A 13,549-nucleotide genomic window follows, 5' to 3' on the forward strand; every position below is an offset into this window, starting at 1 on the left:
TCTGTTCAAATTACTGCGTGATCTGGAGGAAATCACTTAAGATTCAGGGCCGCTAGTTCCTCATCTGTCTGATGAAGTTGAAATAATTGGTCCCCGTGGGTCTAAAATTAGATGGTCCAGGCCTAGGCTTTAGTGACTTTTCTGCAATTTTTCAGACCCCAGGGAGAAGCCAAAGGAAGCAAATGCAGGTTGCTGAACAAGGTGACAGGGACCTGTCCGCTCAGTGACCCTGCCGCATTCGCCTCTGACACCCAGCTGCTCCCAGACCCACCTCTAGAATGAAGCAAGGCCATTTCGTTGCAGAGTTAGTGGCAGGAGGGGAGGTGGACAGGAGTTCCTGAGTTAGTGGGGTCTCTGCCAGTTGAGTCACACAGGATGTTTACAAAGCTCCCAACTCCAAAAGCCCTATGGTCTGGATTCTGTCACATCACACAAACCAAAAGACAAGGGAAATGAGTGAGGGGAGGAGTCACTGTCCCCACCCCATCAGACAGATGAAGGCAAGGACATCAGCCACTGCCCAGAGTCCAGACAGCAAAACCATGGCAGAGAAGAGCCACAGTTCCAGGCTCTGGCACCCTGACTGGTCCGGTAGCCAATTGAATGTTGCTTCTCCCAGAACTTTGGCAGAGATCCCAAATAAAGAGTTTCCTACTAATTTGTTAGACACAGAAACACTTTGGGGATTAGAGAAAAGTACTTGAGCTGAGAATTACATAACCTATTGTCGGTTCAGTTCCACCTGCGCTCATGGTCATTTCAGTCTCCTGCGCTCCGTCTCTGTGTCTCTGACTCTCTCTCTCTCTCTGCCCTTCCCTCACCCAGCTCACAGCCAGCGCCTGGTCAACGTGAAGTCCCGCCTGAAGCAGGCACCTCGGTACCCATCACTTGCCCGGGAGCTCATCGAGTACCAGGAGAGGCAGCTCTTCGAGTACTTTGTGGTTGTGTCTTTGCACAAGAAGCAGGCTGGGGCTGCCTACGTGCCAGAACTCACACAACAGTTCCCTCTGAAGGTACGGGGAGGCCAGGGCCCTGTGGCTGCCAGGGTTCTAACCTCACCTTGTTGGGACTCATGAATTCAGGGAGGCGTGGGAATCTAACACCTAGCATCTAGAATCTTGAAAATGGATCCTAATTAGGGTATATCAGATGGAAAAAAAAACTGCTGCTGCTGGAGAATTTGGGAGGTCCCAGAAAGGAGAAATTCAGGGACTCAAAAAGCATGGCCAGACAAATGCAAACATTAGCTGGGCATGGTGGCATGCGTCTGTAGTCCCAGCTACTCAGGCTGAGACAGGAGAATCACTTGAACACAGGAGGTGGGTTGCAGTGAGCTAAGATTACGCTACTGTACGCCAGCCTGGGCAACAGAGCAAGACTCCATCTCAAAAAAAAAAAAAAAAAGTATGGCCAAAAATGCTTTCTCATTTCTTGTGGTCCCTGTGCTGGCCATGCCATCCCCTTTGTCCTCCCCTTCCACCTCCTTACCCAGCCAGCCACATCTCTTCCTAACCTAGCCTAGAAGCCTCTTTTCCTCGAAGCCCCAGCATGTCTCCCTAAGCGGCATCATGCTTGTGTCTGTGCTGAACGTCTGCTTTGCTTGTGCGCTGTGCATCTCTGTGTATGTGCAGGAGAGTCCTTTTGTTACAGAAAGGGAATTTCAATCCACACCCCTAGAGAGGGTTCTTGGATCTCCCACAAAAAAAGAATTCAGGCCGAGTCAGCAGAGTAAAGTGAAAGCAAATTTATTAAGAAAATAAAGGAGGCCGGGTGCGGTGGCTCACACCTGTAATCCCAGTACTTTGGCAGGCCAAGGTGGGCAGATCCCTTGAGGTCAGGAGTTCGAGACCAGCCTGGCTAACATGGTGAAACACCATCTCTACTAAAAATAAAAAAATTAGCTGGGCGTGGTGGCAGGCACCTGTGGTCCCAGCTACTCCGGAGGCTAGGCTGGAGGATCACTTGAACTCGGAAGGCAGAGCTAGCAAGTAAAGGATCGAAAGAATAGCTACTCCATAAACAGAGCAACCCTGAGGGCTGCTGGTTGCCCATTTTTATGGTTATTTCTTGATTATATATTAAACAGGTGAGTTATTCTTGCCTCCTTTTTTAGATCATAAAGTGTCATGGTGCTGGTGAGAGTGTAGCAGTGAGGATGGCCAGAGGCACTCTCATCATCATCATGGTTTTGGTGGGTTTTAGCCGGCTTCTTTACTGAAACCTGTTTTATCAGCGAGGTCTTTATGACCTGTATCTTGTGCTGACCGCCTGTCTCATCCTGTAACTTAGAATGCTTTAACCATCTGGGAACGCAGCCCAGTAGGTTTCAGCCTCATTTTACCCAGCCCCTACTCAAGATGTAGTCGCTGTGGTTCGAACACCTGTGACACTTTTATGTCATGGACCATGGTTGTGTGGATTCAGCTTTACCATATGTTAAATCATGGACCCTAAAGTAAAATAAATAAAATAACACTTAATATAACCTGAAGCAACATGGCCAATAATTTATAAATTATTCCTAGGCTTTGGCATCGGTATTAAAGAGGTTTTTACCATATTCTAATTCAACTCAATCAGAATTTACTAAGAATATATTACATTCAAGCAATTTTCTGCTTGGCCCTGGGGGAGTGGCAGTGATGAACAAAATGTGTCTCCTGTCCTCAAGGAGTTTAAACTCTGCCAGGGGGACATAAAATAACCATCTTCCCCACCAGCAGAAAAACATGCAAAGATTCACCAGGTAGAATCTGATGGTCTCTGGACAGACCCATGCCTCAGGGAGGGCAGAAGGGAGGGAGCGTCTGTCCTTGCCCACTCAGGGCCTCCCTTTGCCATCACCACCCAGGCATAACCCTAGCACCTTTCAAGGCCCAGATCCCGCTGTTCCCTGGCCTCAGCTCCCTTCCCAGGCCAGCCTTCCTTCCATACTCCCCACTGTGGTCCAACACCACAATCAAGCCCTATTTTTGGAGTTTAGGATAGCAATTATGTAGCCTGAAGTAAACCATAGGCGCTGGCCTTCCAAAGGTGACACTCACTTCCTCTAGCTGTCACACCTCTAAGGATTGAGCCCCTGACACCCCACTGCCACAGGTATGCCCAGATTTTTTTTCGGTGGGGGCGCTGCCCCGTGGATAAGAGAGACCTCTGGCTATGCTCACGCTGACTCACAACAGAGAGCACCGAGGCATGAAGGGCTGTCTGTTACCCTGTTCATTGCCTCGGGGCCCAGCACAATGCTGTTCACATGGCAATGCTTGATCAGTGTTCCAGGAATCAAGTTAATTAATGACTCACCATATGATCAAATGATGATCGTTTCCAGCTCAGAGTCACCCACATTAAATTTTTTTGTTGTTTCTAGAGCAAAGTTGCACTGTTACTGTTGAAAAGGGAACTGGGCTGGGCGAGGCGGCTCACACCTGTAATCCCAGCACTTTGGGAGGCTGATGCGGGAGGATCACAAGGTCAAGAAATTGAGACCATTCTGGCCAACATGGTGAAACCCCGTCTCGACCAAAAATATACAAAAATTAGCTGGGCGTGGTGGCACATGCCTTTAATCCCAGCTACTTGGGAGGGTGAGGCAGAAGAATCACTTGAACCCAGGAAGCAGAGGTTGTGGTGAGCTGAGATCGAGCCACTGCACTCCAACCTGGGCAACAGAGTGAGACGCTGTCTCAAAAAAAAAAAAAAAAGAACAAAAAGGGAACTGATCCAGAAATGTATTAGGGAAGAAATCACTAGTAATCCCGCCACACAGAGACCATCACTGTTAACATTTTCTTTCTCTTCCGGTCTTTTCTCATGGTGTAATTTTCTTATAAAACTGGAATCATACACTGCAGAATTTTTGTATCTTGTTGCATGTACTCTTTTGTAAACCTCTCATTATTTATAAGCATATTTAATAAAAATTCTAAAACATCATTTTTCAAGTTATATATAATGCTCCAATATGTGAGTATTTCCTAGTCTATTTATCTATTTAACCAGTCCCCTTCTTTTGGAAATGTATCTGACTATCAGTGTTTCTGTGTGTGGTTTTTTGTTTTTGTTTTTGTTTTTTGAGATAGTCTCACTCTGTTGCCTAGGCTGGAGTGCAGTGGCATAGTCTTGGCTCACTGCAGCTTCCACCTCCCAGATACAAGCAATTCTCCTGCATCAGCCTCCCGAGTAGCTGGGGTTACAGGCATGTACCACCACACCCAACTAATTTTTATATTTTTTGTATAAATGGGGTTTCACCATAATGGCCAAGCTGGTCTCAAACTCTTGACCTCAAATGATCCGCCCGCCTCAGCCTCCCAAAGTGCTGAGATTACAGGCATAAGCCACCATGCCCAGCCTGTGTGTGTATTTTTGAGACGGGATCTCACTCTCACTCTTGTCATCCGGGATGGCATACAGTGGCACAATCACAGCTCATTGCATCCTCAACCTCCTGGATTCAAATGATCCTTCCTGCCTCATCTTCCTGAGTAGCTGGGACTACAGGCGCATGCCACCATGCCCAGCTTATTTATTTTTTGTAGAGACAAGGTCTTCCTCTGTTCCCCAGGCTGGCCTCCAACTCCTGGGCTCAAGCGATCCACCTACCTCGGTTTCCCAAAGTGCTGGGATCCACTGTGCCTTGACTTTTTTTTTTTTTAATGCAGTGATGAGGCCAGGCACGGGGCTCATGCCTGTAATCCCAGCATTTTGAGAGGCTGAGGTGGGTGGATCATGAGACCATCCTGGCTAACACGGTGAAACCCCATCTCTACTAAAAATACAAAAAAAGTAGCCAGCTGTGGTGGCACACCCCTGTAGTCCCAACTACTCAGGAGACTGAGGCAGGAGAATCACTTGAACCTGGGAGGAGGAGGTTGCAGTGAGCCAAGATCGCACCACTGTATTCCAGCCTGGGTGACAGAGCTAGACTAAGTCTAAAAAAAAAAATGCAATGGTGATCATCCTTGTACATGCATTTTTTTTTTTCTTGAGATGGAGTCTTGCTGTTTCTCCAGGCTGGAGTGCAGGGGCGCAATGTCGGCTCACTGCAACCTACGTCTCTGCAATGGTGATCATCCTTGTACATGCATTTTTTTTTTCTTGAGATGGAGTCTTGCTGTTTCTCCAGGCTGGAGTGCAGGGGCGCAATGTCGGCTCACTGCAACCTACGTCTCCCAGATTCAAGCGATTCCCCTGCCCCAGCCTCCTGAGTAACTGAGACTACAGGCGCATGCCACCACACCTGGCTAATTTTTTGTATTTTAGTAGAGATGGGGTTTCACCATGGCCAGGATGGTCTCGATCTCCTGACCTCATGATCCACCTACCTTGGCCTCCCAAAGTGCTGGGATTACAGATGTGAGCCACGGCGCCCAGCCTATATATGCATTTTTACATGTCAGCCTATTTTATATCTCTTTGCCTTTCCTCCCTTGCTCCCTCTGTAGGAAGGACCTTTTCCTCCTTCTCTCTCTTCTCTTTTTAACCTTTTTTTTTGTGGGTTTTAGCCCTCACTTGTGTCAAGTCACCTGAATCAAGGCACAGTCCCTATTTGCATGCTAACGTTCCATTAAAATGTTTCCTATCGCATATTTGTCTTTGACAGTTCAAGGAGCCTGGGCTGTTTTCCAGCCATCTGTGATTGGCTGTATTTGTGGGAGATTTCTGTGTGCAGCTTTCTGTAACTGTGTTCCCATGCATCTATGAGCCTGTGTGTGTATGCACTGATACTCGTAGGTTGATGACAGTGTGGGTAGGCACATGTGTACCTGTATTTGTGTGTGTCATATGTGTGATCTGGGGTGGGTGCATGCAAGTCATGACTGGGCTGTTGAAAAGGGCTGGAACTTGTTTTCCCACGAGGTCTGCGCTTTGGTCCTGAACGATGTTTCCTTTGTGGAGAAACTCCTCTGGAATTCTTCTTCCCTTTGAAATTCTTCCCTCTGTTGGTATTCTTCTTCCCTTTGGTATTCTTCCTCCCTTTGGTATTCTTCCTCCTTTTGGAATTCTTCCCTTTGGAATTCTTCCTCCCTTTGGTATTCTTCCTCCTTTTGGAATTCTTCTTCCCTTTGGAATTCTTCCTCCCTTTGGTATTCTTCCTCCTTTTGGAATTCTTCTTCCCTTTGGAATTCTTCCTCCCTTTGGTATTCTTCCTCCCTTTGGTATTCTTGGCCGGTCCTTTCTTTGGTATCCTTTATAATTTAAGTCATTCACTCTGTGGTGATTAATGACTCCTTCCTGTAATTACATCCAGCTGGTATTTGCTTCTTTGCATGTCTGTGCAAGAACAGTCAAAATTACTGTTTAGGGGACAGTCTGGGCTTGTGAATTACCAACTCAAAGACTGTTCCTGGGCCGGCTAGGTTCGTCTGTGTCATGGATAGAAGAGAGAACGGTTATACAGAAAAGAAATAGTGACTATTCTGAAGAAGAACAACTAAAGGACAACTCAATCTATAAATGGTGACTGTGTTTTACTGACTGATTGCTGTCTTAACCACTAGTGTTAGTGGCACCCCATGTCTTCAATTACATTTGGCCTAGCCTGAGGGGAATCATATTGGAAGCAGTTTTTTTTTTTCTTTTTTTTTTTTGAGACGGAGTTTCGCTCTTGTTACCCAGACTGGAGTGCAATGGCGCGATCTCGGCTCACCGCAACCTTCGCCCCCTGGGTTCAGGCAATTCTCCTGCCTCAGCCTCCTGAGTAGCTGGGATTACAGGCATGCGCCACCATGCCCAGCTAATTTTTTTTTGTATTAGTAGAGACGGGGTTTCACCATGTTGACCAGGATGGTCTCGATCTCTTGACCTCGTGATCCACCCGCCTTGGCCTCCCAAAGTGCTGGGATTACAGGCTTGAGCCACCGCGCCCGGCCACAGTTTTTAAAGTTGGAAACAATCAGTCTGGTGCTGCTCTGTGCCTTTGGATACTCTTCTTCAGAGACCTCCTCTCTCTGACACAGGATGACCTTGGGAAGGCTCGTTGACCCTCAGGAGCAGTGAACAGGACTGCTGGCCTGCCAACTTCAGAAACTGTCTGCAAGGGTGTTTTAAAGTGGAGCTCAGGCTGGGCATGGTGGCTCATGCCTGTAATCCCAGCACTTTGGGAGGCTGAGGCAGGTGGATCAATTGAGGTCAGGAGTTCGAGACCAGCCTGGCCAACATGGTGAAACCCCATCTCTATTAAAAATACAAAAATTAGGCGGGGCACAGTGGCTCATGCCTATAATTCCAGCACTTTGGGAGGCCAAGGCAGGCAGATCACCTGAGGTTGGGAGTTCGAGACCAGCCTGACCAGCATGGTGAAACCCCATCTCCACTAAAAATACAAAAATTAGCTGGGCGTGGTGGTGCATGCCTGTAATCCCAGCTACTCGGGAGGCTCAGGCAGGAAAATCATTTGAACCTGGAAGGCGGAGGTTGCAGTGAGCGGAGGTCATGCCATTACACTTCAGTCTGGGCAACAGGGTGAGACTTTGTCTCAAAAAGAAAAAAAAATACAAAAATACAAAAACATAAAAATTAGCCAGGCATGGTGGCAGGCACCTGTAATTGCAGCTACTCAGGAGGCTTGAATCGCTCAAACCCAGGAGGTGGGTGTTACAGTGAGCCAAGGTTGCGGCATTGCACTCCGGCCTGGGTGACAGAGCAAGACTCCGTCTCAAAAGAATAAATAAAAGGTGGAGCTTGGCCGGGCGCGGTGGCTCAAGCCTGTAATCCCAGCACTTTGGGAGGCCGAGGCGGGTGGATCACGAGGTCGAGAGATCGAGACCATCCTGGTCAACATTGTGAAACCCCGTCTCTATTAATACAAAAAAAAATTAGCTGGGCACGGTGGCGCGTGCCTGTAATCCCAGCTACTCAGGAGGCTGAGGCAGGAGAATTGCCTGAACCCAGGAGGCGGAGGTTGCGGTGAGCCGAGATCGCGCCATTGCACTCCAGCCTGGGTAACAAGAGCGAGACTCCGTCTCAAAAAAAAAAAAAAAAAAAAAAAAGGTGGAGCTCACTAGCAAGCTATTGGAAACAAAGAAATTGATGCAAATTATTACAGAAAAAATTTAGGTTAGGGCCGAGTGCAGTGGCTAACGCCTGTAATCCCAAAACTTTGAGAGGCCAAGGTGAGCAGATCACTTGAGGCCAGGAGTTCAAGACCAGCCTGGCCAACATGGTGAAACCCTGTCTCTACTGCAAATACATTTTAAAAAAACAAAAAACAGGTGTGGTGGTGCCTGTCTGTAATCACAGCTACTTAGGAGGCTGAGGCAGGAGAATCACTTGAACCCAGGAGGCAGAGGCTGCAGTGAGCTGAGATCACACTACTGCACTCTAGCCTAGGCAACAGAGTGAGACTCTGTCTCAAAAAAAAAGAGAAAAAAAGTGTAGGTTAGACGTATTTAGGTTAGATGTTATAAACTCCTAACCTCAGATATTCAGATGTGTGGCATTTCAAATTACTGTAGATAACTTTAGCATGATGTATTTTTCTTTAACTTTTTTTTTTTTTAAAGATGGGGTTTCACCATGATGGCCAGGCTGGTCTTGAACTCCTGACCTCAAGTGATCCACCCACCTCGGCCTCCCAAAGTGCTAGGATTACAGGCGTGAGACACCGTGCCCGGCCCTCTTTAACTTTTTATGAAGGAAATTTAACAATTATAAACCTATTAACAGCAACAAAGCCTACAATTCTCCTCACATGAAAAAGTACCCATTTATAAACAAATATGAGTAATAGATAAATAATTAGAAATTATTCTTTTGTGTTTCCCACACTTGTATCTGGGGTACTTTTTAAAAGTAGATTTATGGCTAGGTACAATGATATGCACTTGTAATTCCAGCTACTTAGGAGGCTGAACAGGAGGATTGCTTGAGCTCAGGAGTTCAAGTGAGCCTGGGCAACATAGCGAGACTCTGGCTCTAAAAATATATATATGTATGCATAGAGAGATAGATGAAAAAAATCACAAATTTCTGTTCATAAGCAAAATAAACTCATGACTTTAAATATAATCTCTAAATCAGACTTTATGAATTCATCCTGTTCTTTTTCTTTTTTTTAGACAGCATCTTGTTCTGTCACCCAGGCTGGAGTGCAGTGGCGTGATCTCGGCTCCCTGCAATCTTCACCTCCTGGGTTCAAGCAATTCTTATGCCTTAGCCTCTCGAGCACCTGAGACTACAGGTGCACACCACCATGCCCAGCTAATTTTTTTGTATTTTTAGTACAGATGGGGTTTTGCCGTGTTGGCCAGGCTGGTCCTTAAACCTGACCTCAGGTAATTTACCCACCTCGGCCTCCCAAAGTGCTGGGATTATAGATATGAGCCACCACGCCCAGCCCCTGTTCTTTTTTTTTTTTTTCCCCCATAAAGATGGGGTCTCGCTATGTTGCCCTGGCTGGTTTTGAACTCCTAGCCTCAAGCGATCCTCCTGCCTTGGCCTCCCAAAGTGCGTACCCTGTTTTTTAATAAGATAACATTTATCTAGTCTTTGATATGTCAGATACTGCATGATGTGCTAGAATATCAGAGAGAGAAAAAGATTAAGATCACTTTTCTTCCTAGTTTGAACATTAACTCATATGACTGGGACACGTCACTTCACATCTCAGGGCTTATTTCCTTCTCTCCGAAATAAGAATGTCAGGCTAGATGGTGTCACGCTCCTTTGTAGTTCCAGTGCTCAATGACTGTCTGAAATTAGTTGAATTTCCCAGCATAATATGATTTTACTGGATTTATTCACTGAGAGTGTTGTAACAGTCTGCCTGGACTGAGAAGGGACAGCTTTGCCTGGGCCCAGAGATAGAAAGGCCTGGTTGGAGGCTCTCCGTTCCAGATTCCTGAGCCTCCTATTTGGAAAGGATTGCCGGCAGTTTTTTCTTATTTATAGTTACAGTCTAGAATGTCAAGCATAGAGAACGTTTCTCTAAAGCATACTATTTTTTCCTCCTGACTTCTCCCAGTTTATAGTTGGAAGTACCCTGGGTGGGGAACGCCCCAGCAGACAGAGCTGCAAGCCTTTCCCAAGGGAAGAGGTTAAGGTGGCAGTCACAAGTGCCAAAAGGTGGGAAAGGCCATCCTTGCCATCATCTACCTCACTCTCCCACATTGGGGTTTGTTCTCGAACCTTCTCTCACCTTTCTCCCTGCAGTTGGAAAGGTCTTTCAAGTTCATGAGAGAGGCTGAGGACCAATTGAAAGCCATTCCCCAGTTCTGTTTCCCCGATGCCAAGGATTGGGTTCCTGTCCAGCAGTTCACCAGGTATGAGCTGGCATCTCCCCTTCCCAACCCCAAAGACTAAGGAGAGACTTAGAGATGGGGTTACAGGTGGTAGACCCCATGAGTCGGTCCTACCATTAAGCAGTCCTAGTGGGCCCTGGCCTAGAGCTTTCCCCAGGGGTGTTTTTAAAGCTTCCCTGATGGTGAGAGTCACCTGCCCAGCATGCAGGCCTCCCAGGCCTCCCACTCAATCTGGGGATGTGTTTGTTTCAGAAGCCCCCAGGAAGGTAACTTTTCTTAGGCTGGGAAAAGTTAGAAAAACATTGCCCTTCCCTGTCCTCATCCTGTAACGTCTCTTCAGTAGCCTATCCAGCTGTTTCTTGGATTGGGATCCGTTTACATTTCTGCTTCATCCCGTGTTATTAGACACCAGTGTTTTTATTACCAGATGTTTCAGCATTTGGCCAGACTCAGTAGGCTGCGGGTCCTGTGTTTAAGGGGTACCACATTCCTTGAGGGTGGCTCAGCAGTCATTAAGGACTGTCCAAGCTTTGGGGCTGTTGTGTCCAGACCATGCCCTGAGAAAGCTGCCCTGGAGCAGTTCCAAGAGAGGCAGAGAACTGTCCCACTCTTCAGCTGCTCCCTCGCTGAGTCACATCCCTAGATGAGCAGATGCTCAGGCACACATGCTCGGCTCCCTGAGGGCAGCACCCAGGCTCTTCCCTGCTTCATCCACCAGAGTGGATGACAATTGTGTTTTGTACAATGGGGCAGCTCAGGTGATGGAATGACAGACAGCCCAGGGTGGAAACAAAGCACCGCATTTCCTTTCAGGCCACAGCAACACTTTGGTCTCAGTCTCACTGACTTTTTTTTTTTCTTTTTTTTTTTGTTTTGTTTTGTTTTGTTTTGTTTTGTTTTTTTGAGACGGAGTTTCACTGTTGTTACCCAGACTGGAGTGCAATGGCACATCTCAGCTCACTGCAACCTCCACCTCCTGGGTTCAAGCAATTCTCCTGCCTCAGCCTCCCGATTAGCTGGGACTACAGGCGCGCACCACCATGCCCAGCTAATTTTTGTATTTTTACTAGAGACAGGGTTTCACCTTGTTGACCAGGATGGTCTTGATCTCTTGACCTCGTGATCCACCCGCCTCGGCCTCCCAAAGTGCTGGGATTATAGGCGTGAGCCACCGCGCCCGGCCGACTTTTTTTTTTTCGAGGCAGAGTCTTGCTTCTCCATCCAGGCTGGAGTGCAGTGGTGAGATCTTGGCTCACTGCAAGCTCCACCTCCCAGTTTCAAGCAATTCTCCTGCCTCAGCATCCGCAGTAGCTGGTATTACAGGCATGTGCCACCATGCCTGGCTAATTTTTGTGTTTTTAGTAGAGACAGGGTTTCACCCTGTTGGCCAGGCTGGTCTCGAACTCCTGACCTCAAGTGATCCACCTGCCTCGGCCTTCCAAAGTGTTGGAATTACAGGTGTGAGCCACCGGGCCCGGACCAGTCTCTCTGACATTTACTATGATGGTATGGGTGACCAGTGTCTCAGCACAGACATGGACAAAAGGGATGGGGAGTGGCCTTTCCCACAGCTTCCTGCCATGTGTCCCCTGGCTGCTCGATGCCACCCCTTGCTGCAGAGTGATGAGGTGTCTGGTTTTATTTCGCTTTGTGATGCATTTGTGTTTTTCCAACCACAGTGAAACATTCTCATTTGTCTTAACTGGAGAAGATGGGAGCAGAAGGTTCGGTTATTGCCGAAGACTGCTGGTGAGTACATTCTGCTTTCAGCTGGCAACAGCCCCGTGGGCAGCAAGATCTGGCTTCCTAGTCCCATGAGACTGAGATTCCCCAATAGGCCACAGGAGGAGATGGAGTAGGGGGAGTGGCAGATTAATCAGCATAGTTAAAATCACAGAGAAAAGCCAGCATGGTGGCTCATGCCTATAATCCCAGCACTTTGTGGGGCTGAGGGGGGCAGATCACTTGAGCCCAGGAGTTCAAGACTAGCCTGGACAGCAAAATGAGGCCTCCTCTCTGTTATATATACATATAATATAAACATTATATATTATATAATAAATATTATATATAAAAATATATTTATATATAAATAATATATATTATATATATATGTAATATATATAATATATATATAATATATGTAATATATATATTTATATATATATAAAAAATACAAAAAACAGGAATGGAGGGGAATCGCCTAAGTCTTATTGGTAGGTGGGAATGTCCGTTTCCATCAGAAAGACTTTTATTTGAGCCAGGGTCTCACTCTGCTGCTTGGGCTGGAGTGCAGCAGATCAGGGTTCACTGCAGCCTTGACTTCCCCAGCTCAGAAGATCCTCCTGCCTCAGCCTCTTGAGTACCTGGGACCACAGGCATGTATCACCACCACACATGGCTAACTTTTAAATTATTTGTAGAGACAGGATCTTGCTGTGTTGCCCAGACTGGTCTCGAACTCTTGGGCTCAAGCAATCTTCCCACCTCGGCCTCCCAGCGTGCTGGGATTACAGGCATGAGCCACCATACCTGGACAAAAATACTTTCTCCATTATTTTTCCTGCCAACTAAAAGGCCTTTCTCTCTTTAAGCGAAATATTTTTTCTTTTTCTTTTTTTTTTTTTAAGGTGGGGTTTCACCATGTTGGTCAGGCTGGTCTTGAACTCCCGACCTCAGGTGATCTGCCCGCCTTGGCCTCCAAAGTGCTTGGATTACAGGTGTGAGCCACCACACCTGGCCGGCGAAATATTTTTTCTAATAAGACATGCCAAACAGACCCTGATCACTTAGAGAGAACATTTAGAATGGATGCTAAGGAGAGAAGACTCAATTCAAGAATGTTCCCTTCAGGATAGTCACCTTTAAAAGTCAGAAGCTTATTTCAGTGTAATGATCACAGTAAAGCATTTTGGAACTTGTCATTTTGAGGCCCACTCTTTTGAAAATCTTCAGTAATGGTGACTTTTTTTTCACTGAGAATATATTTGAGTCTGAAATAAGCTGAAAAACTTTAGAGTCAAGTGTAATGCATGACATATAGTAGGTGTTCAAGAAACACTTTTTAAATTAATTAGTAAAGTAAAAAGCATGGATAATTGAAAAAGTTAAGTGAGATAATCATTTTGTTGCCCAAATTACTTTAAGGTTAAAGTATTGAGATTGAGGTTAGGCACAGTGGCTCACATCAGTAATCCTAGCACTTTGGGAGGCTGAGGTGGGCAGATTGCCTGAGCTCAGGAGTTCCAGACCATCCTGGCCAACATAGTGAAACCCTATCTCTACTAAAAATACAAAAAAGTAGC

General features: G+C 46.6%; 1 protein-coding gene across 2 annotated transcripts in view; it reads left to right on the forward strand.

The window, feature by feature from the left end:
- The window catches only part of DENND2A (DENN domain containing 2A), a 112,329-nt gene that overhangs the window by 66,878 nt on the left and 31,902 nt on the right, over nt 1–13,549 (forward strand). For both annotated transcript variants that reach the window (XM_064372864.1, XM_012447566.2), the window contains 3 exons: nt 826–1,013; nt 10,156–10,265; nt 11,924–11,993. In XM_064372864.1, coding sequence (XP_064228934.1) covers nt 826–1,013; nt 10,156–10,265; nt 11,924–11,993 — 368 coding nt within the window. The remainder of the gene's footprint in view (nt 1–825; nt 1,014–10,155; nt 10,266–11,923; nt 11,994–13,549) is intronic.

The sequence above is a fragment of the Aotus nancymaae genome, unplaced genomic scaffold (assembly GCF_030222135.1).
Source record: "Aotus nancymaae isolate 86718 unplaced genomic scaffold, 86718_ANA_hifiasm-v0.15.2.pri h1tg000002l, whole genome shotgun sequence".
NCBI classification, from domain to species: domain Eukaryota; kingdom Metazoa; phylum Chordata; class Mammalia; order Primates; family Aotidae; genus Aotus; species Aotus nancymaae.